The sequence below is a fragment of the Natator depressus genome, chromosome 6 (genome assembly GCF_965152275.1).
Source record: "Natator depressus isolate rNatDep1 chromosome 6, rNatDep2.hap1, whole genome shotgun sequence".
NCBI lineage: Eukaryota > Metazoa > Chordata > Testudines > Cheloniidae > Natator > Natator depressus.
Genome location: NC_134239.1, coordinates 75301222 through 75326537, shown reverse-complemented (window position 1 = coordinate 75326537; position 25316 = coordinate 75301222). Strand labels below are relative to the sequence as shown.

The 25316-nt window shown below is 41.2% G+C and overlaps 1 protein-coding gene across 3 annotated transcripts in view; it reads left to right on the top strand.

Annotated features, from left to right (window-relative positions):
* The window catches only part of LOC141989291 (neuroendocrine protein 7B2), a 77070-nt gene that overhangs the window by 7135 nt on the left and 44619 nt on the right, over nt 1-25316 (top strand). Inside the window, exons 4-12 of one of the 3 annotated variants that reach the window (XM_074955746.1) lie at nt 759-1012; nt 1555-1715; nt 1830-1970; nt 4143-4217; nt 4871-5026; nt 7115-7250; nt 9792-9900; nt 10312-10459; nt 10946-13688. In XM_074955746.1, the coding sequence (XP_074811847.1) occupies nt 759-1012; nt 1555-1715; nt 1830-1970; nt 4143-4217; nt 4871-5026; nt 7115-7250; nt 9792-9900; nt 10312-10459; nt 10946-12537 (2772 nt within the window). In that variant the 3' untranslated portion in view covers nt 12538-13688. Of the gene's footprint in view, nt 1-758; nt 1013-1554; nt 1716-1829; nt 1971-4142; nt 4218-4858; nt 5027-7114; nt 7251-9791; nt 9901-10311; nt 10460-10945 lie in introns of those variants that run through there. The other 2 variants (XM_074955748.1, XM_074955747.1) reach the window with 2 other exon arrangements.

The window sequence follows — 25316 nt, the reverse complement described above, 5'->3', positions numbered from 1 at the left end:
TGGGACAATCTGAGATAAAACACAGTATCTTGGCTGCTGTGTGGCTAGGGGATTAGGGCATGTAACTCCTTGTGTATGATAAGTAGGGCCCTACCAAATTCAGGGTCCATTTTGGTCGATTTTATGGCCATAGAAATTTAAAAATCATAAATTTCATGATTTCAGCTATTTAAATCTGAAATTTCACGGTGTTGTAATTATAGGGGTCCTGACCCAGAAAGGGTGGGTGGGTGGTGGTGGTGGGGGGAGTGTTTTCTAAGGTTATTGTAGGGGGTGTTGCTTTACTGCTACCCTTACTTCTGCACTGTTGCTGACGGTGGTGCTACCTTCAGAGCTGAGCAGCTGGAGAGTGGCGGCTGCTGGCTGGGAGCCCAGCTCTGAAGGCAGCGCTGCCACCAGCAGCAGTGCAGAAGGATGGCATGGTATGGTATTGCCACCCTTACTTCTGCACTGCATTTGTCGGGATGCTGCCTTCCGAGCTGGGCACCTGTCCAGGAGCCTCCGCTCTCCAGCCACGCAGCTCTAAAGGCAGTGCAGAAGTAAGGGTGGCAATACTGCGACCCCTCTAAAATAGCCTTGCCACTCCGCACCCCTGCAACTCCCTTTTGGGTCAGGACTCCCAATTTGAGAAATGCTGGTCTTTCCATGGCTGTGAATTTGGTAGGGCTCTAATGATCAGACTACAAACTGGTAAAGATAAGACCTCTAATAAATCGCTTTTGAAGGCTTCAACTTACGCTAGTTATGAACCATTTCAGAATCAACTCGATCAAGGTGAAAACTGCCTACCTGCAGCACTGCCATGTGACATTGCAGGGCTTCTTAAACAGTTCTTTAGAGAGTTACCAGAGCCGATCCTTCCAACTGATCTGCAGGAAGCTCTTTTCAAGGCTCAGCACCTAGAAAATGAGGAGAAGAACACTGCCACAATACTGCTTTCCTGTCTTGTGGCTGACAGAACAATAGATACTTTGCGATACTTTTTCAACTTTCTCAGAAATGTGTCCCTAAGGTAAGTAGAGAAATATAGGTGTGGTACTTGTAACCAACTCTGAGAATTCCTATAATATGTCTTAAAAACAGAGAAGTGCTGTAACTTTCTCTGCTCAGTATTAGGACTATAAATATTCTTAATGACATTCATTTACCAGTAATAATGTAAGCATTACGTAATCTCCTGACTTTTTGGGGTTTATGTCATAGGGTCTTCATGTACCAGGAACTTGACTCCTATTTCAGTTTTCTGGCTGCCATATTTCCATCTCTTCTTTTCCAAAAGAGCAACTAATATGGGATTACCCCCATCTGGATGATCCTCTTACTCTTGTGAAAACTGATCAGCTGTGGAAACTGTTAAGCTAAATAGCATGTATAAGCCATGTGGTGTAAGTGTCATGAATATGCCCTTAAATCTTAGTGTGTCTCTTCCACTTCAACTAAAAATTTGCATTAGCCTGTTTTCTCTATCCCCACTGCTTATGTTCTGATCAAGAGAGAATGTAAAGACAAAACTGATACTTGCAAGCTCTTATCTTTTCTTTCTTTTTTAATAAGATCCAATGAGAACAAAATGGATAGCAGTAATCTGGCAGTGATTTTTGCCCCAAACCTCTTGCACTCAAGTGATAATGAAAAGATGTCCGTTAACACAGAAAAAAAGCTTCGTTTGCAGGCTGCTGTTGTGCAAACACTTATTGATCATGCAGCAGATATTGGTAAGATGACAACTGAATAACATTTGTTGAAATGCATTTATTTATATTAAATACAAATATGTTTATATAACCATAGTTTCCAATTTTTTTAAACTCTATAAACATCTAATTCAGGACGTGTACCAGAATTTATCCTGGAAAAAATACCTGCTATGTTAGGTATTGATGCTCTTGATTCTACTCCTTCACTGAAAGGCTATGAAGAAAGTGAATCTCCTAGTCAGTATAAGAGAAGGAGAAGACGAAGTGTTGGGGGTGAGTACATATACTGAAAATTTGACTGACTACAGTTCAATGAGTAAATATAAAAATAGACTCAACTGAGTCTTTAGGACCATGTAGAAAACTAAATCCATGTATCTCAAGAGGACCCCCTTCTCCCTAAGCACCACAGACTGCTGTATCAACTGGCTGTGAAGTTTGCTACGCTCAGGTTGAAAATGGTGATGTTTTCCAACTTTGTGAAACCTGTTATAAGCGTCTTAACATTTCATAATTATTGATGTAAAAACTACTAGGTTGTGCAGTCATGCCGTAACATTTCTTTTGCCTGTCCTCTTCATTCTGACCAAAAAGGTTATTTTCTTTCAGGCTGTGTGTGGCAGGATAATGTTTTATCTTTTAGCCTCTGGAGACCTGGTTTCAAATCCTATTTTGAGTCGCAAATGAAAATAGTTTTGAGGTGTCTTCAGTGAGTGATTTGTTCACATAAAATGACCACACAACCTCTGACACAGTTGGCATTTTTGTTCAAGAGAGGGCCAGGACTGGAATAACACTGGTGTTGTAAATTGGAACACACATGCTCTGGCAGAGCACTGTTCTGAGAAAAACCTTATTCATGTTAAACCTGGCTTTATAGCTAGCCTGTGATTTTTAGTTGCTTGCTTTCATGAGCACTAAAGTCACAAAATTTAGATGCACAGGATCTTTCTCTCCGACTATATATTTTATAAAGCTATCAAACTTGACAGAATATGTTGGCTATGAGATACTTATTGTCCCATATGTTGCGCATGTGAGGCGTTCATGTAGCTTGCAAAATGAATACATGGTACGGGATCTACAAACCTAGACAATCACAGTCATTGTCTAGGTTAGATTTGATTGCTTAGAGAAATTGATAATTTAGTTCATGAAAGCCTATTGAATATTAAAATAGGAATAGGTAGGTTTATGTACTCCTGGCAATAAAAAGCTCCTTAAACCAGTATCATATGACTTCTCTACTCTAAAAATGCCTGCTGAATTCTAAATTGACACATTGCACTTACTGCAGACTGTCTGTATTTTGTTTCCCATTTTAACCAGCACATATGTAAAGAATTTAACTCTTTTTCCCAAACTTCGCTGATCACTTTTTAAAAATTAATCTTCTAATCAGCATATTGGCCTCAATCTATTACATTACTTGGAAGATCTGAAACAATGATGAGAATGGACTAGTAGTCCTTTCCATTCAACAAATTAACCTAAATTGATTTAAGCACTCATAAATATTGGACCAATTTTAATCACATTGATTTCTAAGCCAGTCTAGTTAAATCAGTCTGCAAACTATTTGAAGATGCACTGATACCTCTGAAATGCTCCCCAATTAAACCTGTTGATAAAGTCATTTGCGTGGGAAGGGTCTACTAGTCCTTTTCCATGCATAGTGGGATAGAATTTTATTATTTCCAAAAAATCCTTGATAGATGGCTGTTAATTATTAGGGTAGATGGTGTTAATAATAATCATGGTTATGTGTGTGTTTGTATATATATATGTTTTTTACACACACACACACACACACACTTTATATATTAGTGCTGTCCATTAATCACCGTTAACTCACGCAATTAACTCAAAAAAATTAATCGCGATTAATTGCCGTTTTAATTGCATTGTTAAACAATAGAATACCAATTTATTAAATTTCAATATTTTTGGATGTTTTTCTACATGTTCAAATATATTAATTTCAGTTACAGCACAGAATACAAAGTATACACTGCTCACTTTATATTTTTGATTACAAATATTTACACTGTAAAAATGATAAACAAAAACTATTTTTCAATTCACCTCAGTCAAGAACTGTAGTGCAATCTCTTTTTCACGAAAGTACAACTTACAAATGTAGGTTGTTGTTGTTGTTATATAATTGCACTCAAAAACAAAAGAATGCAAAACTTTAGATCCTACAAGTCCACTCAATCCTACTTCTTGTTCACCCAGTTGTTAACACAAACAAATTTGTTTACATTTACAGGAGATAATGCTGCCCATATTTTCCTTTTAAAAATGTTTTAAAACATCAAGGAGACTACTCTAATTTCTTTGTCGTCGATGTGCCCCTTTCACATAAAATAATACCTCTTTTAAAAAATAGAGCAAGACAAGTCAATATTAAAGCTTGATTGCTTGGTATGTCTTGCATTTCAGATATTGTTAGTGGAGCATTGAATAAACTTAAATCTAACAGAACACCCTCCACTACACCTCAGCGAGACAGAAATGGTAGGTATTTAGTGTTTGTTTGCACTAAATAGAGCCTCATGCAGTATCTTTAGATTTGTGGACTATATTCTAGTAAGGCTGAAACTAAAGTGAATTTAGTTTTATTTCAAAGGGGTATGAGTTTCTAAACAAAGTTTCTGGTCAAAATTGAATATAGTTACATTTTCAGTGAGGATACTGCATTTAGTCTTAGAGCTGCTAGCACTGAGCAGTTCTAGGATTAGAAATTAATCTGCTTTTATCTAATGAAAACCAAGGCTTGAATACAGTAGGGTAGCACACAGCCATGTTGAGTGTTAGAGAATGAATTTATGCTTCAATTCAAATATATTTATCTTGCTTTGCTCTGTCCGTTTATAAACTTGCAAAAGGTAACTGTTTGTTTTCTTGCAATGAAGAATGCAGCTAAAACTCTTCCCACCTATATTTTCTTGTCATATTAATTTGTTTTTTTACTTTCCTATGCAAAATTTATTAAAGCTATTTGAGTGCCATGCCTGTTTTAAAATGCATGTGTTTTGGTTCAGTTTAGAATAACTGCTTCTGGAGAAACAAAGCTGACTTAAATACTAATATTGTTTGTATCTTCGTAAGCTCTCAACTTTAAGCGCTTATTGCAGATACAGCTTTATTAATTGTAGTCTTTCCATCAGTGACTCCATTGATTCTTACTCCAAGCACCAAGCGTAAACTTCCAACTGATTCTTCTCAAGGCTTCTCTAGCAAGAAAAGGCGGTCCTTGAAGCATAATTTTGCTTTCGAATTGCTCTCAAGTAGCTTTTTTAGCAGCGCCTCAACACCAGCATCAGGTACAGTGACTTACATTGTAGCTTGAAGGCTTTCAGGTTGTGCTGTTGTTAATGCCTTGAAATCTATTCCTCTTAGTGGGTAGTCCATAGAGGAGCAATTGTACTCAAATTACAATTTAATTACCTTCGTTCCTTGCGCTTTGCACCCTGTCTGTGGGAGATCTTATCAGGTCACATTGTTTCAGCTATCATCTGTGCTGATAACTCTCTGAAATCTATGTATCCATAACTGACTTGTCTCTATCCATCCAATTCTGCATTTCTGCTTGTCCGTAGCAGCTCTTCTTGAACATCTTGTTAAAGCTTGAAAGGTAAAATTTCAAAAGCACCCAGTGAAAGTCGAGGACCTCAAGACTTAAACACTCTGAAAATTTACCTGAAATGGCCAAAATAGAATTCCTTTTCTTTTCTCCCCAGCCTTCTGTGTTTCACTAGTCACAAAACGACCATCTTTCCCATTATTCACTCCTGCAGTCTGAAGTGGTTTTTTTTTGTTTTTTGTTTTTTTTTTTTTTTAATTTTTCTCTCCTTTATACCATATATCTAGGTCAGGGATCGGCAACCTTTGGCACGCAGCCATCCGGGAAATCCGTTGGCGGGCTGGAATGGTTTGTTTACCTGCAGCATCCACAGATTCAGCCAATCGCAGCTCCCACTAGCCGTAGTTTGCCGTTCCAGGTCAATGGGGGCTTCAGGAAGCAGTGGCTAGCACATCCCTTGGCCCACACCGCTTCCCGGAGCCCCCATTGGCCTGGAACGGCAAACCGCAGCCAATGGGAGCTGCGATCAGCCAAACCTGTGGATGCTGCAGGTAAACAAACCGTCCTGCCCCGCCAGCGGATTTCCCTGATGGGCCGTGTGCCAAAGGTTGCTAATCCCTGATCTAGGTCATAGTCAAATCTCTCATATCTTGCCTAGAATATTGCTGTGGTCTCCTAAACACACCGTTGTCCTTTACATCATGCAAAATGCAGCTGCTAAAGTAATCTTTCTTCTGAATCCTTCTACTGGCTCCCTATTCTCTATTGCTTCAAATTTAACCTTCTTATCCTCGTCTTCAAAGCTCTACCTAAATTTGCCCCACCCTACTTTCTTTCTTTGTCACGCTTGTATTGACCTCATCTCCTCCATACTGCCTGTGTTCCTGGGCTGCTTGTTCTAGGTTTGTCAGTGTTCTCTCTCAATCACCTCAGCCTTACTCTGTGTCACTGCATGTTACAATTTCTGAGTTTAAGTCTTTAATAAAGACCCACTCTTATTAGCCTGCTTATTGTGAACTGAGTTGAATTACATGTATAAACTACCTATTCCTGTTTTTCTTCTAACCTCTTTGTCATTGTGTTGTGATTTTACAGGAACAGTCCTTCTTTAATGTTTGGAAAGCACTTGGTGCCCACTAAGTGTTTAAAGAATCTTCACTATTTATGCTAACACTTAGTGGGCAGTAAGTGTTAGCATAAATAGTGAAGATTCTTTAGTTAATCTATACTTCACAGCAGGTATGATAAGTACTAATGTTTTAGAAGATGCTAGCCTCACAGCTCAGCTTTCTGTGCTGGCTGATGGATAAAACACCATACCCTTCATTGTTATACTGCTACCACACTTAGCCAGAAGAGAGTTTTAAGAACTTATACTTGATCTAGTGTTGTCAAAGATTAAAAATGACGAGACACTGTTGATCTTAAAACAAAAACTTAAATTTATTTTGATTGTTTTATTTAATATTGACAACTTTTGATCAACGATCGTCTAACTAATCTGTATGGAAATAACTTAAGATGTGACACCAGCAGCATACATGTTCTCCCACCTCTTGGTGTCAAAACAAAGGTTGTTTTGGGGTATGGTGAATTCCCCCTCTTCTTTTATGTAAGACTACAAACAAACAGAATTAATTGTTTGTGTCAGTTCTCTCAAGAACACTGTGCTGAACAAATGAGTTTTTGTGTGTGGTTTTTGTTTTAAACTTAGTTGCTAATGGTCAAGGTGAAAATAAGACACTTCAATTTTTTTTATTTTAACATAATACACCACCAAAACAAGAACCAGTTTATCATGTACATGTGACTTTTTTTGTTCCTGTAGCTCAATTTGAAGCAAGCCCTTGTGTCTCTCTCGAGTCATCTCAGAGTTCACTGTCTCCTTCAGTCACCAGTGAAAAGCATCTGTCAAGTACAGAAAATCGAAGAAGTAAAAGAATTGCAAGTAAAAAAATTTACAGGTAACTTGTCTTAATTCTCAGAAGCTAAGAGTGCACACTGTTAAAAGTGAATTGAAAAGCAAAACGAAAAAGGATTGCCCTCTACTGTCTTATGAATAAAGACAATTTCAACATTTATTTATTTTATTGATTTGTTTAGAAGCTTTTATATTGAAAGGATCGTGTCTTGTCACGTGTAAAGTGAATTGATGATCTGTCCAGATCTTAGCAGCCAAGTGTCCATACCAAACTGCCATTACATTTGGGTTTTGTGTTGAAATGAACATGGACTAAAGCATACATGTATGCACATGCACATAATTAAATCAAGCAAGTTCCTTTCTCTTGTCATAATTCCCGTTAAACTGGACTAAATATTAGCTTTTTACTTTTTAGCATTTTAAAGAAACTGATTCTTTGGGGATACTGGAAGTGTTTTTAAAAAAAAAAATCTAATAAGCTTTAAAAGTGTTTTTTTTTTTTTTTTTAAACTGTTCATTTTCAAGGAATTGTTTATGCCTTAATAGCTTATTTCAGTTCTTGGTAGGTCCTGACCCCATTATAATATCTATTCCTCTGTTTCTGTATTTTCAGTACATCATACTTCAGTCGCATCCATTTCTAAATCGTGGATTTCTAAAGCATACAAATGTTAATTCCTTTCTTGGGAATAAAGATTAGGGCTGTCAATTAATCGGGATTTAAAAAAATTAATCACGATTAATTGCACTTATAACAATAGAATACCAACTGAAATTTATTAAATATTTTTGGATGGTTTTTCTACATTTTCAATAGTGATTTCAACACGGAATACAAAGTGCACAGTGCTCACTTTATATTCTTATTTTTGATTATAATTTTTACAGTGCAAATGTTTGTAAACAAAAAATAGTATTTTTCAGTTCACCTCATACAAGTACTGAAGTGCAATCTCTTTATCATGAAAGTGTAACTTACAAATGCAGACTTTTTTTTTGTTACCTAACTGCACTCAAAAACAAAACAGAGTAAAACTTTAGAGCCTACAAGTTCCCTCAGTCCTACTTCTTATTCTGCCAATTGCTAAGACAAACAAGTTTGTTTATATTGACGGGAGATGCTGCTGCCGGCTTCTTATTTACAATGTCACCTGAAAGTGAGACCAGCCATTTGCATGGCACTTTTGTAGCCGGTGTTGCAAGGTATTTATATGCCAGATATGCTAAACATTCGTATGTCCCTTCATGCTTCGGCCACCATTCCAAAGAACATGCTTCCATGTTGTGGATGCTCGTTAAAAAAATAATACGTCAATTAAATTTGTGACTGTACTCTTTGGGGGGAGAACTGTATGTCTCCTGCTTTGTGTTACCCACATTCTGCATGTATTTCATGTCATAGCCACCTCGGATGATGACCCAGCACATGTTGTTCATTTTAAGAACACTTTCACAGCAGATTTCACAAAACGCAAAGAAGATTTCAAAAAATAGCTACAGCACTCAACCCAAGGTTTAAGAATCTGAAATGCCATCCAAAATCTGAGAGGGACAAGGTGTGGCGCATGCTTTCAGAAGTCTTAAAAGAGCAACACTCTGATGTGGTAACTACAGAACCCGAACCACCAAAAAAGAAAATCAGCCTTCTGCTGGTGGTATCTGACTCAGATGATGAAAATGCATCGGTCTGTACTGCTTTGGATCATTATCAAGCAGAACCCATCATCAGTATGGAAGCATGTCCTCTGGAATTGTGGTTGAAGCATGAAGGGACATGAATCTTAAGTGCATCTGGCACTTAAATATCTTGCAGCGCCAGCTACAACAGTGTCATGTGAACGCATGTTCTCACTTTCAGGTGACATTGTAAACAAGAAGTGGGCAGTGTTATCTCCTGCAAATGTAAACAAACTTGTTTGTCTGAGTGATTGGCTGACCAAGAAGTAGGACTGAGTAGACTTGTAGACTCTAAAGTTTTTTACGTTTTTTTTATTTTTGAATGCAGTTTTTTGTACATAATTCTACATTTTGTAAGTTCAACTTTCATGATAGAGATTGCATTACAATACTTTTATGAGGTTAATTGAAAAATCCATTTTTTTTCTCCAGTGCAAATATTTGTAATAAAAAAATAAAGTGAGCACTGTACACTTTGTATTCTGTGTTGTAATTGGAATTAATATGTTAGCAAATGTAGTAAACATCCAAAAAATATTTAAAATAAATGGTATTCTATTGTTTAACAGTGCGATTAATTTTTTTTAATTGCTTGACCCTAATCTTTGAGTTTTTTGGTATTACTCTATTTGCTCTTTGTACCTGTTCAATTTCTTGAACATCGCCTTATTAGTGTCAGAACTTTACACAATATTTTAAATAGAACGTCTTTGGCCCTTTTTCTAGTATTTTAAATTATTTTATTTATGCTTATCAAATTTCTTTCTGTGAAGCACTACTGCGGAGCACCTTTTGCACTAAAAGTTCAAAATAAAGGGTGTAGAAGAATATAAATTGTAAAGAAAGAAATATACTGAATTTATCTTTCCATGCACTTTTTAAAAACAATTATTCAACTTACCAGGGTTGAATCAGGAAAAACTGGTTGCTTCTCTCCAAAGATTAGCCGAAAAGAAATGGTTCGCAGGTCGTTACGTCTGAAATTTAGTCTGGGAAAAGGCAGCAAAGATGTGGTAAGTACACTTCTACTATCCTATTCATCTTTATTGTAGCTTATACTATGGCAGTGGTTTTCAGCCTATGGTCTGTGGACTAGCCTAAGATTTCCAAAGGGGTCTGCACCTCCATTTGAAATTTTTTTCAAGTTTCAGACCACTTTAATGTTTAAGGACAAGTGTAGAGAGTTCTGGATACTGTACGGTCCAGAACTCTAAAACCAGGTCTGACTTACTAAACTTTTTTAAATTCATATTTAAGAAGTTCACTTTTAGCGGTTGCTGCAAATTAGAAAAGTATTTCCTGAATTGCAGATGTCAAAATTGAAAAGGCCTAGAAAGTAAATGAAGATCTAAATGACTTCCTCATGTTCAGCTTTTTGAAAACATTAAGATTAGTTTTCTTTCTCCCCCTCCCCCCTGCTTAAGAATATTTTAACTGGATGTCCAGTTGGTAAAGGATCTGAAAATATTGGCCGGCGACTTGCAAGTCAACAAGACTTGGAAAACAGAGTTGAATCTGTAAAGACAGATACACTTTTCAGCACATGTGTCAGTGAACAATTCTCAAAGAAAGGTAAATGTCTTGCAATACTTACTGAATATAACTAAAAAGAGAGAGCTTGTATTTTTGTGGGGTAAGGATAGCTTAAAAACCTAATGATTGCTTTGATATCTTTAGTTATTGAAAGCACTGAAAGTGAAAAACAGTTAGACAATATTAAAGGTTCTTAAGAAGCAACAGATAATTTATATTAGCCAATTAGAGACCAGTTTTTGTATGTATAAAAATAAATATTTGCATTATATCATGCCTTGCTTTTTTGACGCTTGAACCTAATTGCTCTCTTTAATATTGTAACCTGTTTATGAAGGACTTTCATTTCTTTGAAAGAAAATAGTGTAAGTTTCTCAATTTCAGCGAATGGCATGGCTTTAAACTCGTAATGTTTTTTAATAACTTGAGTTATCAGCAAGAGTTTTGTCTGGTTTAGTTAATGTTCTATGAGTACTAAGGCTAACCAATATTTTAAACAAATAATTCTATCAAACTTCTCTCAAGGTTCACAAATAATGAGCAAGTCAGAGGAGAACTTGCTAACTCCAAAACATGATAAAGCAAATTACCGAATGTCTTGGAATGGACCCAATATTACAGATTCTCATGGCACCAGCAACAATGAGGCAAGTCTCGTGGGATATCTTGAAGCAGAAGGCTGTTTTTCAGAACCTGTTCTTGTTATTGGAAAGCCACCTGCCATTCCAGATGACTTAAGGCCCACTACTGCAAATCATAAGCAAGATAATAGTCTACTGGAGTACTCGCTTTGTGTGGATGAGAATAACTTGACAACAGAAACATTACTGAAAATTAAAAAAGCATTTTCTGAATCTGGAAGCAATCTTCAAAATTTAATAGGTGATGCAAAGTCTCCTGTATCAGATTTAACAGAAGAAAAGTTAAGTGAAAATCCCTGTCTCACAGGTGTTAGTCAAGAGAAGGACCTTGTTGAAACTTCAGCTGAAAGTCTGGCAGCTGAAAAATCTAAGGATCAGTTTAACCAGTTTGCTAATAAATCTTATACCACTGACAAATATCAATCAAGTCAAGATGAAATCAAGGTTGTGGAGGAAAACTGCTTCCAAAATCCTATTGAGATTGAACTTCAGACACAGAAATTGGGCATGGAAGATGCACCAGAACTTAGTATGCCTCAGGTAATGTCCAGGGAGGACAGGTTAACTTTTCAGAACAGTTATTCAAAAGATAATTTAAAGAAAATAGATTCCCTCAGAAGAAAAGAGGGTGAGGAACTGGAACAGTCAGAAAGAGTTGTTGAAGATTGCGAGCTGAAGTCCCATAATTCAGAAAAAGATAGCAGTGAGCCTACTGTGGCTGGGGAGCTCCCTGTCTCACAGTTGTTGGAGTCTAAAAACAGTCGTCGCAAACAGTACTTGCAGACTGGAAGTTATGATAATACTGTACCTAAAACTTTACCGGTTTCTGACCATGGAAAGGTTTCTGACCACGTACACTGGTTCAACAAACTTTCATTAAACGATCCCTGTTCCACAAGCAAAACTAAACCACCTCTTAAGTTTCAACGTACTCCTGTCCGCCAGTCTGTAAGAAGGATAAACTCCCTCTTAGAGTCTAACAGACAATCTGTAAGCTATAAATTGGCAAAACCTGGTGATGTTTGTTCTCCTCTTGTTAAATCCGTAAGCTATGATACTGCACTATCCTCCTGTACAGAAAAGTTCTCAAAGAATTCCACAGTTTCATTGCTCTATTGTGAAACTACATGCACACAAGTTTCTACATCATCTGAACTAGACTTAGCATCCAAATCTTCAAAATTGGTGAATTCACTAGAGCAGGCTGATGCTCCTGTGAAAACAGTTAGAATCTGCAAACAGAAAGTGACTATTGGTAACCCATCAAAGTCTGTTCTAGAAGATCTAACCAATCATGAAGCACCAAAAGCTGCTGTAAAAATGAACTCAAGTATAAACATTCTGATTGCCACACCAGATAAAAGTACCCTCAGGAAAAGTGCTACAGGAAAGGAAAAGGCTCGATACAGGGGATCTCCAAAGAATCCAATATCAAAAGCAAAACTCCTGCCAACTGCTAAACCTGTAGACTTATAAGTACTAATTTGATGATTTTCTCAAAGAATGTTAAGGTAGTTCTAGAAAAAATTGAGTCAATAAAGTCGATACGTGATTCTTAGTTCTGCTTTTTTGTAAAATAGGATTTTATTTTATTTTATTTTGAACTTGTACAAGTAAACTTTATTCTTTGTATGATATTAGGTATTTTTCTGTTTATTGTGGCTTCTTACGATTACTAGTCAGCTGCTCATTTTAATTTTGACTAGATTGTTAAAAATTAGAAAAATCTAGTTTAAAAACGTATAGAAACCAGTTACAATAGGTTATGAATCGCTATCTCAGACACTGAGTCAGATCTTTTTAGAAATAACAGGTGAGCCTGAGGCATTTCAAAATCTTGCAGCTTCCAATTGAGAGTAGTAATATTTCTTTAAGAGAAAATTGCTAGATATTTAAAAACAAAACCAACACATCCAAAAGCAAAATGGCTTATTGCTGACCATCAAAACATGTGAAACATTTTTCCATTTACTGTACTTGTCTTAATTCTTTAACTGTATTAAAACACTACAGTCAAAAAGAGACTTGTCAGTGTTCGAACTTCAGTATCGATGTAGATTTTGCTACTGCTCCAATTCCTGTGTGGCCAGGGTATATATTGCTTTTGGTGTAAGTCAGGGTACCTGTGGCTTTTTTTCCACTTGATAGGTGCATTTTTTGTCTATACAGATCTATTCCTATCTAAGCATGCGTGCACACAAATTGGAGAAGTGGTTGAGCATATGGAAAACAAATATGCAATTAGATACTGAAGTATTAAAAATTTTTGTACAGTACACTTGGCAGCATGGGTGTGTTCTGTTATGTTTACCTGATATCTTCATTTGCAGTCAAGCTGTAAAATAATAAGTGAATAGCGCAAATGAGGCTATTAATTTTTTTCTGGAGCAATTTTATGTAGCTAATCATATGATGCAAAAGTAGATTCAAGTACGCTATTGCTGAAATAATGGAAGACAAAAGTAAAAAGCCATACTGTTAAAAGTTCATTTGCACAAACAGATGTTTACATCTATCTTAGCATTAAAACTGTTTATATCTATGTCATATTCATTATAAAATTATTTAAGACTAAAAACTTGAAACTTTTCCATTACTGATTTCTGTATGTGTAGCTTTGCTGGCAGAACATAAGAGCGTTTTGGTATGTACTTGGTTTTGAGTCTAAAAGCTTTTTTTGTCCCTTGTTTGTGAATGTTCTTTCTACAACACTGATTCCATATCCTATATAGAAAAAATGACAAAGGACATTTGAGATGTCAGAGTTTCTGTATCCTTTAAGTCCTATCCAGGGCTCTATGTCCTCTTGACTATATTTAAAAACCCAATTTTTACAACTCCATCATTTTCACCAAACCTCTGACTGCCAAAAGCCAGGCAGATACTAGGCAATAAAAAGTTCTCATCCTCCTGATGCTGTGCCCTCTCTAAAAGCCCGGGGGAATAGATATGCTTCTCACTGTTCTAAGCTGCAACAGATTTGGGCTCTTTTAGCCTATGGAGAGGAGTGAGTTCCAAAGCTAAATGGCCTTTACATTGACTCCCGTAGCAGCACACTCTTTTTCGTAGAAAGATGACTGGAGCACAAGAATGTCTACTCACAAGTGCAAGAGAAAGCTATGGGCCAAGAAGTATATGGTCAAGTACATACGGTTCAGGTCCTTGTTTCTATCCTACAGAGCCTTCAACTTCTTAGGGTATGTCTTCACTCCAGTTAGACACAGGTGGTTGGCTGGTGATAACTGACTCAGGCTTAAGTGGTTGTTTTACTGCAGTGTAGATGTTCAGGTTCAGGCTGCAGCCTGAGCTATAGGACCCTCCCACCTTACAGGGTCCAGCGTGAGCCCGAATGTCTACGCTGCAGTTAAACCACCCCTGAGCCTGAGTCAGCCGGCACTAGCCTGCTTAGTGTTTTTAATGGCAGCGGAGACATACCCTTAGATTTCACTCAAACAGGCAGCCATTGAGGGACATCTAGTAAAGTGCCAGCTTTTTCATCTGCTTCATTTCTGGATAGATTTTTGAAAAGAGATAGTTGTAACATCCTGGCGACATGTAACAAATCTGGTACCTGCACATTCAAAGGGACAGATATTCATATTTACCACAAATATGGTTGCTTCTCCCAGCCACTTTTGCTTTAGCTCCAGGCCTTGTCTGTATCCTACTCAGCCAGATGCTGCTTACAAGCAATTTATTGCTTTGATGGGCGCCATTAAACCGTGTCTTTGGCACACTGAAGATGATAAAACCCAGATGTGGTGAAGTGGGAACTTCTTATGATATTTTTACAAAGTCTATGTGCTTCAGTTTTCTCCTACACCAGGGATAGGCAAACTTTTTGGGCCAAGGGCCACATCTGGTGGAGAAATTGTATGCAGGGCAAGGGGTTGGGGTGCAGGAGGGAGTGCGAGGTGTGGGAGGGGGTGCGGTGTGCAGGAACGGGCTCAGGGCAAGGGATTGGGACAGAGGAGGGGTGTGGGGTGTATGAGGGGGCTCAGGGAAGGGGGTTGGGGTGCGGGGTGCAATGGTGCTCAGGGCAGGGAGTTAGGGTGCAGGGTGCAGCAGAGGTCTCAGGGCAGGGGCTTGGGGTGCAGGCGGGGGGCTGCCTGCCTGCCTGCCCTGGCCCCATGCCGTGCTGTTCCGGAAAGTGGCCAGAACCACATCCCTGCACAGCCCCTGGGGGGGGGAGGGGGGAACAGGGCTCCACGGGCTGCCCTTGCCACACCTCCAGGTACCTCCCCCAAAGCTCCCATCGGCTGCAGTTCCCTGTTCCCGGCCAATGGGAGCTGCGGGGAGCAGTGTCTGGAAGCAAGGGCAACGCACCGAGCCCTCTTCCCCCCCACCCCACCCCACTCCGGGCCCCCAGGGACGTGATGCTGGCCACTTCTGAGAGTGGCACAGGGCTTGCGGCACCATGGGGGGCAGTCCCACGGGCCGGATCCAAAGCCCTGAGGGGCTGTAGTTTGCCCACCACTCTCCTACACATTACATTGCCACCTAGTGGGGAAAAAGGATTGTTTGCTCTCAGGATGCCATTTCAGATTTTGGTACAGGGGTAACTTTAACTGTGATTCCAGGGGCTACTCAGGCACTGGAAAACTCTACATTTTTGCAGCTAATAACTTAGAAATTAGCTGACAGGAGCACAGTATCTAATTCCTATGTAAAGAAAAATAAATATATGTATGTATATACATAAACACCAATTAAAGCTGTATTTTCATTTCAGTTAAGAACAATCAGGAAATAATACAGAAAGATATTCCTAATCCCAAACCTTGAGGTATCCGTTTTAGAGCCTTAACATAGGTATCAGAAACACAACTTTGATACTTTGTATGCTATCTTTAGCAGAGAAATAAAATCTGCTTAAAATCTTTTTACTCCTGCAATTATATTTTGAAATGGCTTATGTTCCAAATTGTGAAGAGAAGAATTAGATGGCTAATTTTGTTCCAGAAATGTTTAAAGGTAAATAAATTATTGAAAACATAACACTTCAGACATGAGCTAAAACGATGGATAATAGTGTGGTCTCATCTTGACAAAATTGTCAATGGCCTTGTTGATTATCTAAGTGTTTTTGAAGCTGCACATTCACAGGCTAAAATTAGAAACACGTAAGTGACTTGCTAATATCTCCCATTGTGGAGCTTAAGTAGTCCTTTACTCTCTTGAACACGGAGAAGTACCTCTCATTTGATGCTGTAGAAACTGGCTGGCTTACCCCACTATCTACAATAGACAACAAAGACTAACCCCTTGGTAAGTCGCTGAGAACATTCCAGAATTCAGAAATTGAAGTATGTGCACGCAATGTGCTTCTTGGCAACTTTTTGATTTCTCCATCCAGATCACCGAAATTGGTGCCTGCTGAATCTGCAATTACTTTCCGTTTCTCATAATCAAGAAAATTTTCACCATTGTTTTAGCTCATGTTGGAAGTGTTACGTTTTCAATAATTTATTTACCTTTAAACATTTCTGGAACAAATTAACCGTCTAATTCTTCTCTTCACAAGCAGTGTAGAAAGCAAACTCCAGTTGAGGGTGAATCATCTATCAATCTCAGTAAGAATTCTGTCCAGAACAGGATAGTAGAAATCAGATTATAGATTCTTGAGTGGTCTTGGGACCATCTGTAGATGACAGGCCCAGTGTACTAGAAACAAAAAAACAAGGCCAGTTTGAAGGATATTTTGTTAGGTGGTCTTTGGTACTGCTGTGCTCAGCAGTTGCGACTTTCTGACCTGGAATAGCAATTTCAAGTTCCTTGGCAATGATTTTAGCTTCACATAACTCCTTCCATTGGCTCTCAGATGTTCTCATTTGTTGAAGAGCAGCAATATTGCTTCTTACTAATTCCATTGCACTTGATGATAAATTTAGGTTTTCATGTTGCAGTTCTTCTGAAGCACTATGCAAAATCTTGAATATTCTTTCCAAAACCAAGAGCCTCAACAGAAAGGAATAGCTCTTTAACCTTGCCATCAAGCCCTTTGCTCTGCTAGCTGATTGTGCTGAAATAGCTTCCAGTGTTTCCACTACAGTGCCCTATCTTACATGCTGTTTTCGGAGGGAGTCATAACCGTATGACTAGTAAATTTCACATAATCTCCCTAGCTCAGGTACCCTCCGGTGTAGCTCCTGCTGTGCCTTAACAAACAGTTCATGGTGCTTGTAACTACTGGTAAGCAATTAGCCAGGAGAGTGTGCGGTCTTGAGGGTAGAGTAGCAGAATGGGGATCAGGGATGAGATACGTTTCCTGCTCTAATATTAACATGTTCTGACATCTTGTGGCAAGCCACTTGTAAGGGACACTGGTTAGATTTAAAATTGTAATAGGTATATTTTTACTTTGTTACTAACTCTTGATTTCAACAATTGTAGAAAAATCTAGATTACTTTCCATCATTTAGGCTACTTACTTTTTGCAGTTCACCAAGATTGGAATAGATCATTTAACTTTTGGATACATCCTAAGAGGGCAAGGCCTCCTGAGTTTATACTGCACCTAGCTGGGGCTCTAGGTGTGTTACCCTACTACAAATAATAATAGATTAGAAATACTTTAAACAGGAGTGCAACGGACACTTTCAAGTCCCTTTCACTTCTGTTTAAAGGTTAGTTACTTTCCAGAAGGCTCTTAAGCACAATACTACAGTGATTGAATTGTTGTTCTCACAAGGGAATATTTAAAACCAAAGGCCAAGAAAGCGCCTCATTTTAAAGTTAAGACTCTTTTTCTCATTTGTTATTCAGGGTTTGTATATATATGTTTTGTTTTGTTTTTTAAAGTACCATTTTCTGTTTGAATGCTGTGCCTCAGTTCCTGTTGCTCTAAAATGAGAATAATTATACTTGCCTGCCTGCCTTAGGGAATTATAAGGATTATATTGAGATCTGTGGGGCAGGAACTGGGCCACCTTAATGGTTTGTATGGCATCTAGCACAATGGGGGACTCCTGCTTAAGGTCTTTGGGGGCTACTATAACATTAGTCAGCTGTTGAGATGCCCATTAGTGGTAGCTGAAGGGGACTTACCTGGGTGTGGGACGCTGGTGGATTACAGGTCAACCTTTGTGTTGGCCAGCAGCACAGCCTTCATCCCCCCCTGCAAGCTCAGCACCTGGTGGCAGAAGCTGAAGCACAGCATGGACACATACCCGTCCTTGAAGCTGCAACCACTGCTGGCCATGACAACTCTGGACCAGAAAGGTCTGCCCCCAGTCTATTCTCAGGGAGAGGTGGGGGGGTACTCCCTGCTTCTTTGAGGGTAAACTGACTCCAAGACCCACTTAGCTGCTCCTAGCTCCCCACTCCGAGGATCCTTGCCCCAGGAACTGTGCCCCCTCATCTGCTCCTCCCACACTCATTGGTCCCTCCCTCAGGGCACAGCCATATGCCCTCACCTCTCCCTTTCCCTGGAGAATGACTCTCTTTCCCCCTCCCCAAGCCTGGAGGCCCTGTGTTATTCCCACCAGCACCCCTGGAGCCCCTGCTCTCACGCTGAGTGACCCCATCCTTGCCTTCCCCACCCGCAGAGGCCCTGAGCACTGCCCCTCCCAGGGACCAACCCCCTTCTCTTTGCCCCAGGTCAGTTAAGTCACTCCATATCATCCCAGCAGCTGATTGGTGGAGGCAGGCAGGGTGGATGAGCTAGCGCAGCAGAAGAAACTGACCACACTGGCAGTAGCTGGAGAACCCGGGCTTCAGGAGGAAGGGACCTTGCTGCACTGTGCTTCAGGTAAGAGCTCTGTCTGGGGCTGGGGCTTGGCCTACAAGCAGACCTCTCGTACAAAACTCTGCAGGCGGGGGTGGGTGCACCCCTGCCCTACCTAAATGGGGCCTCTGTCAGGGCAGACATGAGTAGGAGTGAATGAGTTGTTAAGGAAGTGGCTGAAACCAATCCAGATCAACAAGGCATCCAAAGAGACAATGCTAGCTCCAATGATTTATGAATTGACACTCAATAGCAGGATCTATGGCAGGACACCAAGATCCAGGTGTATAAAACAATTGTTATTCCTACACTCCTTTATGGATGTGAAACCTGGGTGACCCATCAACAGGTCCTCAAGAGTCTAGAGAGGTATCACCAATGATGCCTCTGAAAGATCCTTTGCATCAAGTGGGAAGATCGCTGCACTAATGCCAGCATCCTCAGTGAAGCCAAGGTCACCAGCATTGAAGCAATGATTCTCATGCACCAACTCTGTTGGGCTGGATATTGTGTGCAGATGCCAGACTCTTGCCTCCCAAAACAAGCCCTCTCAGCTCACACGTGGTCAGAGATCCCGTGGTGGTCAAAGGAAATGCTACAAGGACACCCTGAAAGCGTATCTCAAGAAAACTGATGTGGCTGTCACAAGCTGGGAGGAGCAAGCGTCACATCCTCCATCAGGCAGGGGCCCGTTTTGAGAAGTGCCTTGCCCTCAAAGCTAAAAAGAGAGAGAAGGAAGGAAAAATAACTTTTTCGAGGGATTGCCGATGATGATGATGATAGCAGGAAGCTTGGGCGGGGGGGCGGGAGAGAGAATGTGAACTCAGTATGGTCCAGCCTAGGGAAGAAAGGACTGAACTGTGACCAGGGGATGATAAAGAATAGGCTTCTGGAAGAGGCTGGAAGCTCTGGCCTGGGCACAGGAGGAAAGGAGACAAAGCCAGGGATGGAGTCCATCACAGCTTGGGTAGGATGGGCTATGGCATAACTGCTGCCTCTCTTTGCTAACCTAAGGACTTTCAGGTTCAGTATGCTGGGTGACTAATAAATAGTTACCTTGTTTTGGAATGGCTGCTTGTGTCGCTGTAAATACTGGGACCATTGAAGACATACAGTATAAGCCTCCTTATAGAATCATAGAATATCAGGGTTGGAAGGGACCTCAGGAGGTCATCTAGTCCAACCCTCTGCTCAAAGCAGGACCAATCCCCAACTAAATCATCCCCGCCAGGGCTTTGTCAAGCCTGACCTTAAAAACCTCAAAGGAAGGAGATTCCACCACCTCTCTAAGTAATGCATTCCAGTGCTTCACCACCCTCCTAGTGAAAAAGTTTTTCCTAATATCCAACCTAAACCTCCCCCACTGCAACTTGAGACCATTACTCCTTGTTCTGTCATCTGCTACCACTGAGTACAGTCTAGATCCATCCTCTTTGGAACCCCTTTTCAGGTAGTTGAAAGCAGCTATCAAATCCCTCCTCATTCTTCTCTTCTGCAGACTAAACAATCCCAGTTCCCTCAGCCTCTCCTCATAAGTCATGTGTTCCAGTCCCCTAATAATTTTTGTTGCCCTCTGCTGGGCTCTCTCCAATTTGTCCACATCCTTTCTGTAGTGGGGGACCCAAAACTGGACATAATACTCCAGGTGTGGCCTCACCAATGTCAAATAGAGGGGAACGATCACTTCCCTTGATCTGCTGGCAATTCTACTAATCAGCTCAATATGCCATTGGCCTTCTTGGCAACAAGGGCACACTGTTGACTCATATCCAGCTTCTCGTCCACTGTAATCCCCAGTTCCTTTTCTGTAGAATTGCCGCTTAGCCAGATGGTCCCCAGCCTGTAGCAGTGCATGGGATTCTTCCATCCTAAGTGCAGGACCCTGCACTTGTCTTTGTTGAACCTCATCGGATTTCTTCTGGCCCAATCCTCCAATTTGTCTAGGTCACTCTGGACCCTATCCTCCAGCATATCTACCACTCCTCCCAGTTTAGTGTCATCTGCAAACTTGCTGAGGGTGCAGTCCACGCCATCCTCCAGATCATTAATGAAGATATTGAACAAAATCGGCCCCAGGACCGACCCTTGGGGCACTCCACTTGATACTGGCTGCCAACTAGACATGGAGCCATTGATCACTACCCATTGAGGCCGACGATCTAGCCAGCTTTCTATCTACCTTATAGTCCATTCATCCAGCTCATACTTCTTTAAGTTGCTGGCAAGAATACTGTGGGAGACCATATCAAAAGCTTTGCTGAAGTCCGGGAATAACACATCCACTGCTTTCCCCTCATCAACAGAGCCAGTTATCTCGTCAGAGAAGGCAATTGGGTTAGTCAGGCATGACTTGCCCTTGGTGAATCCATGTTGACTGTTCCTGATCACCACCTTCTCCTCCAAATGCTTCATAATGGATTCCTTGAGGACCTGCTCCATGATTTTTCCAGGGACTGAGGTGAGGCTGACCGGTCTGTAGTTCCCCGGATCCTCCTCCTCTCCTGATTGAAAGATGGGCACTACATTTAGCCTTTTTCCCATCTTCCGGGACCTCCCCCGATTGCCATGAATTTTCGAGATAATGGCTAATAGCTCTGCAATCACATCTGCCAACTCCTTTAGCACTCTTGGATGCAGCACATCCGGCCCCATGGACTTGTGCTTATCCAGCTTTTCTAAATAGTCCCGAACCACTTTTCTCCACAGAAGGCTGGTTACCTCCTCCTTATGCTGTGCTGCCCAGTGCAAGAGTCTGGATTAGCTGCAGGAAGCCACAGAGAGAAACAAGGATCTCTGGCACCAAAGATCCAGTCTGAGTCTTAGAGGCCACAGTCCTGCCCCTATGGAACAGTGGAGGTTCTTGGGGCCTGACACAGAAAAGCGGTCACTCCCAAAAGATTGGTGATAAGCTGAGGTATAGACTAGACCCTGTGGATATGTGACTGGAAGCAAAGGCTGGTGCACCAAGAGTATTTTGCAACAAGTGACTCGCAGCAGTAAAAACGGAGGATACAGCAAGAAAATGGCCTATACCCAGCTCCCTAAGAAGGACATTGCTGAGCTGTGCGGGGGAGAGGCTTAAGTATTGGGAGGTTAAGGCACAGATGATTGCATGGCTGAAGCAGAATAATTGGGCCCAGAGCTGAGGTCCACACCCAGGCAAGAGTCTAAGAGAGCCCAAGAACAGCAACTAGTAGCCACAGCAGCCAGGTGTCTGCATGGGCCAGTTCCCCATCTCTGGCGTTGGAGTGGCAAAGGCTAAAGCTAGATGCAGAGAGGCTCTATGTAGAGAAGCAGAGTCTAGAGATTGAGGCCCTGGTTACTAGTAGAGAGTGGGAAAATGAACAAGGATCATGAAAAGCAGCAACAGCTTGAACTGCACATGGAGAAGCAGAGGAATGAGAGACAACAGAGAACGGTAAGCGGGGAGAAACCGTGGGGGTGCCCACCTTGTAGGGGCAATAGATGCTAAATTGTTGGCCCCATTCCAGGAGGGGGGGAGATATAGATGCCTACCTCACCACCTGTGAGAAGGTTTGTGAGCTGAACCAAATTCCCCCATGCTTCCTTAGGGGAAGGTAGGACCCTCCATACTACACAACCTGCCCCCAAAAGAAAATTAAAATAAGTCAATGGAAGTATGGCAAAACATCTTGGTACACTATTCATTCCGTGCCTCCAACTATGGAGGTTGAGTGACCTAAACCTTCACAACCACACTGCCAGAGTCTTTTGCCTGTGGCAACATTGTTTCATGCTCTTAGCTAGTCTAAGGTAGCCATCAAGGGGTTGTAGCTGGACAGGCAAATAAGGACCTTCAGGGCAGGCTCTAGGGGCCATGATAATACCCATCCCTCACCCCAAAGGCCTTTCTCATCTCAATATCCAGAATACTCCACAAATATAAGGACACTTCCACATTCACTCTACCAAATTACCACTCTCCCTCAAATTTCCCATTTCACATGGAGTTTTGTAGGATTCTATTAGAATTAATGCACTAATTTCACATTTAATGCCATTACATGCAAAATACTATAGAACCACACAAATTGGCTGCGAAAAATTCTGTCACATCATGTACTCCCCTCTCCACTGCAGGACTGAGATCTACTCTTTGTCCAGTTAAGATTTAAGTAATCTTGGGCTTCTGCCATTTCCCTTGGTACTAATCAAGAAATAGATGCATTATACAAGGCTAATGTCCTTTTTATTTGCTTCGCATCATGGATATGTTACCTCTCTCCACAAGTCTTCCTACTCAGCTCCCTCTACTGTGGTTGTGCTTTGCCATGTAAATCCTGGAATCACTGACCAGCTGGGCCTGTGTAGGTGCAGAATTGTACTTAATGCATTTATGTAATGGTACAAAGCCTCAGCTACTCCAACCTTCCATCAGTTGTTGACCTAAATTATGCACTTGTTTTACCTTATTGTCTGTGCTAATCAGTGTACGCTAGTGTCAGCCCCCCTCTCCCTCCATTACCAGTAGTGGAAGTTGTCTGTGCCTGCCTGGGGCTGGGAGCAGGGCCGTGGCCAGGAGTGGGGCTGAGAGCCGAGGTCAGGGCTGGGGCTGGAGAGGAACTAAGGGCAGAGCAGGGCCCTCCCCCCATGTGGTGGCTGTCCTGGGCCCTGCCATGCCCTCCACCCCCCATGTTCCTCCATGCCCTCCGTAGGGGTTTGTGCCCCACAATTTTGGGAGCACTGGTGTACAGAGTAACTGAGCTATGATTAGCTTTTTACAACTACCCATTATTTTTGAAGAACCATTTGAAAGTTAATGGAGTAAAACTCCTTTATGTAAACGGTGCAATGTAGCCAACAAGCAGACTTATTAAAAAGTTGCCACTTACATGAAGAGGGCTAATTGTGGCCATCTTACTCTACAACTAAGCATAAAACCCGGTTTTACACTTTCCTGAAACATTAGGGGTTAGATCCACAAAGGGACTTGGGTGTTGCAATGCTGAGTATCACAGTGCCTAACTTTTAGGCACCTAGAAAAAATCACAGGGACAACACTGTGATCCAGCAAGCCTGAATTAGGTGCCTAGGTTCCCTATGCAATGAATAGGGAGAGAGGTGCCTCAGAATGCAATCCACAAAAGCCAGCATGTCAGGAGACTCTCTGCCTAACCCGGCCAATGGGAGATGCTGATAGCAAGGGTGTATGCAAAGCCCCGCACCTCTCTCAAAGACAGGTGTGTAAATTCAGGCTGTAGGGATGTGACTGTGTCTGCTCAGCGATCTGGGAATGGGAACCAGCTGCCTGAGCTGCTCTGTGAGGGAATGAGTTAGGTGCCTACCTTGATTTGCACAAAGTGGCCAGAGAAGGAGGAGGAGGTGGTGCTAATGCCACATAACTTTCAGCCCAGTGGTTAAAGCACTTCCCTGGGCAAGGGGGAGACCCAATTTCAATTCCCCCCCTGTCTCTGCCAGAGTTAGGGAGAAGGTTTGAATAGGGATCTCCCACCTCTTAGGCAAGGGCATTAACCACTTAGCTGTGGGATATTCTGATGTGGGAAGTTCCCTCAGTCTCCTGTTTAATGGAAGAGTGATTGGTGCTGGGGGACTGGACTTGGGCTCTCCTACTTCCCCAGTAGGTGCCCTAACCACTGGACCGCAGAGTCTCTCTCTCTCTCTCTCTCTCTCTCTCTCTCTCTGCCGGAACGACTGTTCCACTGTAGATATTATACTTAAAAAGTCATTGAGGCAGAAAGAGTGAGCATGATACTGACTCTGTATGTAGTCCAGGTGTTAGGACATCTAGCTAGAAGGTAGCAGAACCCTCTTCACATTCTTTCTCCCCTGCTGGCAGAAAGAAGAATTGCACCTGGGTCTCACATCCCGGGTGAGTGCTCTAATGGCTGGGGTAAAGGGTATAGGGTGTATGGTTCCCCCTTGATTTTAACGGGACTTGAGCCAGTAAGTAGCCTATGAGCATGCCTACTGGACTGGACCACACACATGACTTAGTCCATTGAATGCCTATCTTCCCCTTGTTTGTGAATTACGCTGGGGCTTAAGCAAGACATTCTCCTGTTTTAATGTCTAGTTTATCTCTACTAAATGTGTGTTCAGTTTGACTGTTGGAAAATATCCCTTGTGCAAAAGGCATAAATTCACATTCACTGTGGCGTATATTGTTACTGTGTTAGTGAGACCCATTTCCCACCCGTTACTTTGTCATCATCTGTAATTTCTTTTAACATTCATCCTGGAGTTACTCTGACAGGTGTGAGTTTACTTCTTTAACCAAGCAGAATGTGTTAATAACTTGGAAAAGTTCTTCATTATACCCTAGCATAAGTACACTAGTCAGGCAACCACTGATGTTGAAAGTGGTAGAGCAGGATTTTGAAAACATCCTGTTGAAAGTCTCATGGCCCTAATGTAAAGCATAAGAAACTACCCAGCTGAAGCAGATCCCTGGAAGGGATAAGTGCATTGATCAAAGTATATCTTAAAAAACAAAACACCAGAAGTGTGGAGCACAGCTGCTGAGGCTAGTTCTCTTTGGAGATGTTCT